At 46.1% G+C, this 8,734-nt stretch overlaps 1 protein-coding gene across 1 annotated transcript; it reads right to left on the minus strand.

Annotated features, from left to right (window-relative positions):
- Positions 1–522: 522 nt before the first annotated feature.
- Positions 523–8,397, minus strand: TRAF3IP3 (TRAF3 interacting protein 3; the record flags this gene model as incomplete). The annotated part of the gene is made up of 9 exons (XM_009081744.1): positions 8,338–8,397; positions 5,765–5,836; positions 5,357–5,497; positions 4,440–4,577; positions 3,565–3,700; positions 2,763–2,825; positions 2,625–2,684; positions 1,934–2,082; positions 523–792 (listed from the first exon to the last, which is right to left on the minus strand). Coding segments are annotated over exons 1-9 (1,089 nt in total), but the record flags the coding sequence as incomplete, so codon positions are not given.
- Between the last annotated feature and the right edge of the window lie 337 nt (positions 8,398–8,734).

An 8,734-nucleotide genomic window follows, 5' to 3' on the forward strand; every position in this document is an offset into this window, starting at 1 on the left:
AAGGAGAAGCAAGAATTCCTAGGAAATAGATGGGGAGGAGAAACTTCTCATCTCATCCCCAGGAAACATATCCTTAATCTTTCTTCACTGAGCAAGAAAGGGGGTGAATTTTTCCCAGGCTGATGTGCAGCACTGGGAGTTGGGGTGAGGAACTCCTATGAGAATGATCCAGTGACTGTGCTGTCTGTGCAAGGAGAAGCAAGAATTCCTAGGAAATTGCTGGGGAGGAGAAACTTCTCATCTCGTCGCAGGAAACATATCCTTAATCTTTCTTCCCTGAGCAAGAAAGGGGGTGAATTTTTCCCAGGCTGATGTGCAGCACTGGGAATTGGGGAGAGGAACTCCTACGAGAGGGATCCAGTGACTGTGCTGTCTGTGCAAGGAGAAGCAAGAATTCCTAGGAAATTGCTGGGGAGGAGAAACTTCTCATCTCATCCCTAGAGAACATATAATTATTCTTTCTGCACTGCATGAAAAAGAGGGAGAGTTTTCCCCCTGGGAGTTGGGGTGAGGCTGTCCCACCTTGGCCTGTTTTCCGTGGAAGCGGTTGAGCTCGTCGCGGCACTGGCGCAGCCTGGTCAGGCAGGAACGATACTCCTCACTCAGGGCCTCCAGCTCTGAGCGCAGCTCTGAGCACTGAAAGCACAGCAAGGAGCTGTTAGCAGGAGGGATCCCCTCCCTTCTGTACCCCCCCAGGCTGGCAGAGCTCCTCCTGCAGCGGCTGCAGCGTTTCACCCGCGCGCGGGCACTGCCAGCACGGGACACTTCTGCCACCTCTGTGTCCACACATACCTGTAGGGAACAGAGCAGATCTCAGGGTTACTGGGAATGTGCTGCTGGAGGCAATGCCCACCCTGTCACCACCCCACAACCTGCTTGGCTTTGCTGCCAACCTTCACATCGCACGGGAAAAAGGAGCCAGAGTGATTTTTGTGAGCACCGAAGTGTGCGGGACAGGAAGAAGATGTAGAATGCAAACTCCTGTCAAGGTTTGCCTCTCACTCTGAAATTGCTGTCACAGCAATTCCACACTCCTTTAAACCCTCTGAGACATGGGACAGGCACCTTGGTTGTGCTGCACAAGCCCAAACCCCAAGGAAGGCCCTTTGACCTGAGTGACCACATGGCACAAGACCCACAAAACCATCCCAATGAGCAGTGGATTGGGAGCAGCTGTGGAAGGAGCTGCCTGAGCCCAAAGGCTGAAGGATTCATAGTGGGAACAGCTGTGTGTTGTGTCCTCCCAGGCTATTCCCTCTTGCTGTGATTGTGCTATATAAAGCACATCCCCAGGTGTTGTTGGGTGATGCCTCATGGTGGAGGTGAACTCACCAGTGTGGGTAAGTGCAACAAGCTCTTCTGTATGGCTCTATGGTGAACTCACCAGTGTGAGCGAGTGCAACAAGCTCTTCTGTATGGCTCTGAGCTCTGCTACAGTAAGTTATAAATCATTTTATAGCTGTTTTTTAATGAATCCTTACTGTCTGAGTGCTGCTGTGAGAACTGTTCCATGTACTATTTCATGGGAAAGAATGTGTAACGGGCTGGAAAACTTTGAATTTCTTTTTGCAGCCTAGTTGTAAGGGTATTGCTTTTGTTAGCAGACCCTCATATTTACAAGCCTTTTCTTTTCCTCCTCTCCTTCCTTTGTGCTCAAGGTTTCAGTGTTTCAAGTGTGACTTTGGCTTTTTCTTGTGAGGCTGCTGAGACTCTTTGAGCCAACAGAAATGGGTTTGTATGGAGAGGACTCTGCTGCTATAGTTCTGGGTCCTGGGCTGATGGTGCCCTGTTCTTGCATGTAGGTGCTTCATTAGGAGTTTAGGTAAGGTTGGTATCAGAGCAAAAACTCAGCAGAGCTAATCCTTACAAGACATCAAGCTTAGGTTACTTCCAGGAGCTGAAGTGTGTTGTGTTGATTCAGTGACTTCCTCACCTCGTTCTCCTTTGCTGTGAGCTGGGATGTCCTTTTCTGCACCTCAACCTTCAGATTTTCTTCTCCCTCCTTCTCAGGGTGCTCTAACAGAGCGTTTTGTTTCTTCTTGGCAGGAGTGAGAGGTGGAGTCTGCATGGTGAGAACCTGGTCTAGAAAACAGTCAGGCTTCTGGTGAGAAACAGGTCCAGGCTCTTAGTTTGCTTTAGGTCTTGTTTACTCAGCAGTTTAGGGATAACACTTGTGTGCTATGCACATAGCAGAAGACACAGGAGGTGTTTGTTATCACAGATCTGCCCCTGTTGGAGCTACTGCCAAATCACCTTTAGAGCAATGTTCTAAGTATTTGCTAGAAATGGAGGGGAGGGAGAGTTAAAATGCCTTTTATTGCATTGTGGGTTTTTTTTCAAATACAGCTCTAATTGCAATTATAAACTGGAATGTGTTTTGTTTGGGGGGAAAAAACTGATATAGCCACTGAAGTAGAATTTGCAATGAAATGCATTTATTTTTTCAAGTGTTTGCCATCATAAATACATTTAGGTTTTAATGTTAACTAGCAAAAATATAAGAACTCGTTTTGTGCAGCTCTAAAATAATTCTTTATTCTAAACCAGTGTAGACTTCCCCTAGAGTCAGGGCTAAGGTTCCTGAGTCCAGTGAGTGCTAGGTGGGGGTTACCAAGTTTGCTGACCTTTCCTTTGCTCTGTTCCCTCCTGACTCTTCTGTTGGTTGTTCTGGTTCTGGATCAGGTCTGGGAACACAAACAGCCACATTATTATACACAACACTTACCCAGGTCTCTTATTCTGTGCATCTTTGTGTTACTTACTGTGTAAATGGCTGATTATTTCCTCCAGTTTTACCTTCTGCTTTTGTTCTTTTTGTAGTTTATCTGCAATAGTGAGAGAAGAAAATCAAGGTTGGGGTAAATCTCTGTATGTTCATGCAAGGATGGTGACTTTGCTATTCTCCACATGTGTAAAGTGCAGCAGATATTGTTGGCTGCACTGAGCTTCTTCCTCTGCAGAGCTCTGTGATTTTTAGCTGTTAATTGCCCTTTCAGTTTTGGCAGCTTTTTCCAGTCTGCCTTACATTCTACTAATTTATGGGTTATTTTAAAACTGTTCAGGCGAGACCTGTGATGAAATTAGAACTGCCACCCATTTGCTCTTCCTTAATTGGGTTTTAAAGCAGCCATGGGAAGCATGTGTGAGCTGCCTTGTCTCTATCTGAATTGGTACTTTAGGACACTATTAGCTCATATTTAGAGGCTGATAAAACCCATCACCTCACTCACAGGTGCTGCCTTGACATCTGAGCTGACTTTGCATCCTTACCAGGCACTGCTGTGTTTGGGCCTGGCAAGGATGCAAAATCCTCCTCATCAGGTCTCTCAGTCCATCCTTTCCTCTAGTAAAGTCACTTCTCTGAAGTCTTTAGTTGGAAATGACTTTAGGAGCCTTTGGAAATCAGGAGCTTTTGTGGCAAGCTGAGCTGTGCAGCACTTGGAGTCTTTTGCGTACGTGTGTGTACTTGGCTTGAAGGACCATGGTTTTAAGAGTGTTTTCCTTATATCTGCCATTCATTTGGAGGACAGACACCCCCTCCCCATGGCTCCCTGCACAGGATACCTTCGATGGTGCTGATGTGCTCAGCCTTGAGGTCGTTGTCCTGCCGCAGGACACTGGCTCTGTGGCGCAGCGCGCTGTGCTCGCTCTGCAGGCTCTGCAGTGCCTGCTGCAGCTGCTCCTTCTGAGCATCTGCTCTCTGGGGCCAGGAGAGAATCACAGAGTCACATTGCTGGGGAGGGACCTCAAAGCTCTTCTCATTCCCTCCCTGTCAGGCAGGGACACCTCTCACCAGCACAGGTTGCTCCAAGCCCCATCCAACCTGAGCTGGAACACTCCCAGGGATGGAGAAGCTACAGCTTCTCTAGGCAACCTGTGCCACTGAGCCCTCCCAGGAAAGAATTCCTTCCTAATATCTAAATGTCTCCTCTGTCAGTTCACATTTCAGTATGTTTTAGACACTCCTTTATTTTAGACCCATGGGTTACAGATTAAAAGGGATGTAATTATAGCTCATGAAGTCAGAGATGCACATCCAAACAAGGAACTGCACTAAAGCATTGAATCATGGAATCCCAGGCTGGTTTGGGTTGAGGGGACCTTAAACTCCTCTCATTCCACCCCCTGCCATGGGCAGGGATGCCTTCCACTAGCCCAGATTGCTCCAAGTCCTATCCAACCTGACCTGGAACACTCCCAGGGATGGAGAAGCTACAGCTTCTCTAGGCAACCTGTGCCACTGAGCCCTCCCAGGAAAGAATTCCTTCCTAATATCTAAATGTCTCCTCTGTCAGTTCACATTTCAGTATGTTTTAGACACTCCTTGTTTTTAGACCCATGGGTTACAGATTAAAAGGGATGTAATTATAGCTCATGAAGTCAGCATCAGTGAAAACACAAACTCCCATGGAGGCTGTTCCTGCAGGGAACCAACATACCTGTAGCTCACTTTGTAAGATGTGGAAGTTGTTTTCAAGCTCTGTGTGTGCTGTGGTAATTTTGGTTAATTCAGCTTTGAGCATGGTGTCATGCTCTTTCCAGAAGGCAAGGTCCTCTCTTGTGGCTGCCAGGGTCCTCTAGGGGAAGAGAGCAAGAACCCATGGGTGAGTTGGGACCCACAGGCTGGTGGGATCATTCCAGTCTGCCCTGGATAACATCAGCTGGACTGTGCTGGGGCAGCTCTGGCTCCTCCAGCACCAGGGAATTCAACAACCAGTGTGGGGCTGATGCCATCTGATGGACACAGTGAACGTGGGCAGAGAGTGGAACAGGAGTTCTGGTGCTGCCAGCAGGATTGAGAAGCCTGGTAGTACTTGGGATAAGATTGACTTGTTTTTCTGCAAATACCAGAAAAACATGACCCATGGGTCAAAGACAATTGCTGCCCCTGGGGGGGAAAAAAAAAAATCTATTTTCATATAAATGAGAAACTCCAGAAAAAGACTCTCCAGAGACTTTGTGCCCTGGATGTCTGTGTGTGTGGCCTGTTGCTCCCTGAGTGTAACTCTCCAGGGACCTCGTGCCCTGGATGTCTGTGTGTGGCCTGTTGCTCCCTGAGTGTGTAGAGCAGGGAATGGGACAAAGGGATGGTGAAGGAGAAGGGATTGCACTTTAAACTGCCAAACAGCTGTATGTTTTCCCCATCTGTGAGCTGTTTGAATAACCTGATGTGCAGCTCATGCAATGAGCACAGGTTGCATTAAGCTGCTTTGGGCTTTACTCAATAGCTAATACATCACAGTTTTGCATCTTTGTTGCTAAGGGTAAGATTTGTCACCTTGCCCTGAAATATGGGATTTCTTTGTCACAGTAGGAGCAGATTAAAGCCAAGCCAGATGTAAAATATGTTGCTCACCTGAGAGTTTTGCAGCTGCTGCTCTGCTTGGAGTTTGTCCTCCAGCATCTTCTGGAGAGCCTCTTTTGCCTTCTGCTCATAGGTTTGTTTCTGGTCCTCCATCTCTATCAGGATCTTCTTCACACACTCCTTTGAGTAACTCTTTAAAGGAAGAAATAAAGTACTTGTAGGGTCTCACCTAGCAGATTCCTAACCTTGCAAAACCTGAATATTAGCAAACCCAGAGTGTGTAGATGCTACTGTGGTTTTGCTGTGAAGCATTGCTTCAGCAAAGAGGAAAACTCCTTTTTGGATCTCTATCTAATCAGACTGATTGAGAAACTGAGACCCAACCCAATTCCATGGTTTGGTATTTTGTTTTCCTGCCTTTCTTCACCCATATGTGTTTCTCAGTGACTCAGACATTACCTGGGTGCAAGCCTGCAGCTGATTTTCAAGGGCTCTTAGTTTGCACTTCAATTTATCTTCATTTAGCTGACCCTGGGGGGGGGAAAAAAAACCCAAACAGTTGAGCTGACATGTGAAATCAGGAACTACACAATATGCCCCCAATGTTTTGTTAGCTTGTGTTTTGATTTGCTTTCTGCTTTTGTGTCTAATATTGTGGCTGAACTGGGTCAAAGTCTCTCGAGTACTGAGGGTTCAAATAAACCTTCATCTTCTCAGAATAAATGAGGTATGGGGAAGTGAAACTTGAATGGATTGAAAAGCTCTCCTGAGGCAGTTCCCCTGGTTACTGAGTGCAGATGTTTGTAATGAAATGACAAGTTAAGAGTGAGGGGAGTTGGAGTTGGGCTGGATGGGTCTGGAAGAAGCAAAGCTGCCACCTGTCCCCATGTACAACTCAATTCCTTGGGTTGTGCTTCCTCCCTGCCTAAAGCTCCAGCTGGTGTGAGCATCTTGTGCTGCTGGTTTCCTTGGAAAATAGGTTGGGTGTGTATTGCAACATGGAGCAGTTGGGCAGGGGGATAGAGGGCAAGAGTGATGATTCATTTTCCTCATTGTTCTCTCGGTGTTAGTCAGGCTGCTGAGGCTTTATGAAACCAGACTGCATGCAAATGTAGATAAAATTTCTGCCCAAGAGTTCACGTAGGCTGTTTTTCCACCCCTGAGACCAAGAACATCAGCATCCTCTCTGCTTCCTGCTGCTTGAAGTCAACCCTCTGAACAGCAGCTCCTTGAAGTTACAGGCACAGCTGTTAGACCCAAGCCAAGCCACATTCTTTTAGCACTGCTTAAATCTGCACAGAAATCTGTTTATAGCTCCAAAAGCTGAAATTCTCCCAGTTTAGTTGTTGGTACAAAGAACTAAACTCTGCAGAGCTGTGAGGTATTTGCAAAATTCAGGCTCTGTTTCAGAGCTCAGGAAAGGAGAAAAAAAACCATGCTAAAGTAGCAATTTTCTTTTTAAAGAAGAGGAGTTTAACATTAATTACTCTATAATCATCACTGAGACTTAGCATCCTTCATCTGGCAATGTTTTTAACTCAGCTAAGCAAGTTTTACAACAGATGGGGGATTGAAGGCACAGCCCTGGGGTAGGAAGGTCTCTCTAACCTAGAAATTGTGGGAGAGGGAAGGAACTAAATGCTCTATCCCTTCAGTTTGTCACCCCCATCCTCCTGCAGAAGCTCCATCAAGATAGAAAAACCCTCCCAAATACAAGCAGCACCTCAAAAATGACTCTTTGGCTGTTGAAAGAGTTGCTGCCATACAATTCATTCATGTGCAAGCAACAGCATTTGTTTGACACCCAAAATATTAGGAAGGATTAAAAGGGTACTGCAACCAGCATTTGGCATCACACCTGGGCCTGGAAACTGGTACCCAACCATCAGTTTGCACAGCAGTAGGGTGTAGGACCTGTCCATCCCTCCCCTTGGATACCTCCTGGAGAAAATCCCTCAGCCCCACCTGCCTCTCTCCATGTGGCTCCTGGGGGTTCCCTCTAAGCAGCAGCAGCATCATCTGCCTTTGTGTTCCCCCTGTTCACAGTTTCAGCACTGAGTTCATTTTTAGGCTGAGGAAAGGCTGAATGCAAGAGGCAGCAGCAAAGCCTCAGTTCAGAGGCAGCAAAAAGCACCTACCTGGTTCTAATCTGAGGTTTCATGGCAACTTCCTGCAGAGTGTCAGGGTGTTTTTTCCTGCTCATATTATATTTGAGGAAGCCAGTGAAGGCGGAAGCTCCTAACCACTAACATCTGACACTAGTTTTTACATCATCTCACCCAATCACTTTGCTTTTCTGCCCCAACAGAACTTTCAAACTTTTTTTTTCCAATGGCACAATGAACTGTAAATGCAAATTTGATTTCAGAATCCTAGAGAAAAGCTTCATCTGCTATATAAAATGCTTCTTAATGTTGTGTCTTGATAGCAAAAAAAAAAATAAATATCCTGGTTTGGTGCTGCCCAGATGATTTTCTTTGAGCTGTGGGGAGATAGTTTGATGCAGGGGAATGATTCAGCACCAACTGCCTTAATGTTGGGTCCTTCTGGCCCATAAATACATCCCTGAAAGGAACAGGAGCTGTGGTGTGTTGGAAAGGATATCCCTGTTGTGTTCCCAGATTAAGGAACAGTCTGTCTTTTTCCCCCATCCAACACAAGGTTGGCAGCACTTGGATGCATTTAAAATTTTGGCAAAAAAAAACAGGGTTCAAAATGTCAAAACAAGTTTCAAATGAGGAAAAAAAACTTGGTGGGAGATGATTGGGTTTATTCCAATTTTTTCCCCACTTGCACACTGATACTTGCTTTTATTAAGGCAAGTATAAAACCCCCAAAACCTTATAGAAGGATTTTTAGACTTGCTGTTGATCTGAAAGCAAAGGACACTTTGTACTAGTCTTTTTGGGGCACAAAAGGGGAAAATTGAGGCCAAGTGACCCTCTGATTTCTGAGCTTGTGTCCCACCTCCCTAAGCACAGAGGTGACAGCAAGGTAAAGGGTAGATGAGCAGTTCTGCAGCTTTCTAGTACCTGCCAGGATTTCTCTGATGCTTGCAGCAATGTGGAGAAAAGTTCCTGCAAAATCACCATCTTCTGCTTGAGCAGCAGCTCTCGGTGCAAAGCTTCCTGGGGGGAAGGGAGAGACAGTCAGGGAGATCCCCAAACTGAGATGGGACCCCAAATTGGTCCAGCAACTCCTCCAGCCCAGGGTAAGGCTTCCCCCACTCAAGTGACTTCAGGTCTTTGAGTGCTTGATCTGTAGGTTTTTATGGCCAGATGCAAATTGAGCATATAACACCCCTTCATTTATTAATGATACTCATTTTAAAAGGATTGTTCTTGATGAAAATCAATTTTCCCAGTGGGTACTGAACACTGGTACCTACCTTCAGGTAGTTGGACAACTGAACAATTTCCTGAAAGGGAA

The sequence above is a fragment of the Acanthisitta chloris genome, unplaced genomic scaffold, assembly GCF_000695815.1.
Source record: "Acanthisitta chloris isolate BGI_N310 unplaced genomic scaffold, ASM69581v1 scaffold29469, whole genome shotgun sequence".
NCBI lineage: Eukaryota > Metazoa > Chordata > Aves > Passeriformes > Acanthisittidae > Acanthisitta > Acanthisitta chloris.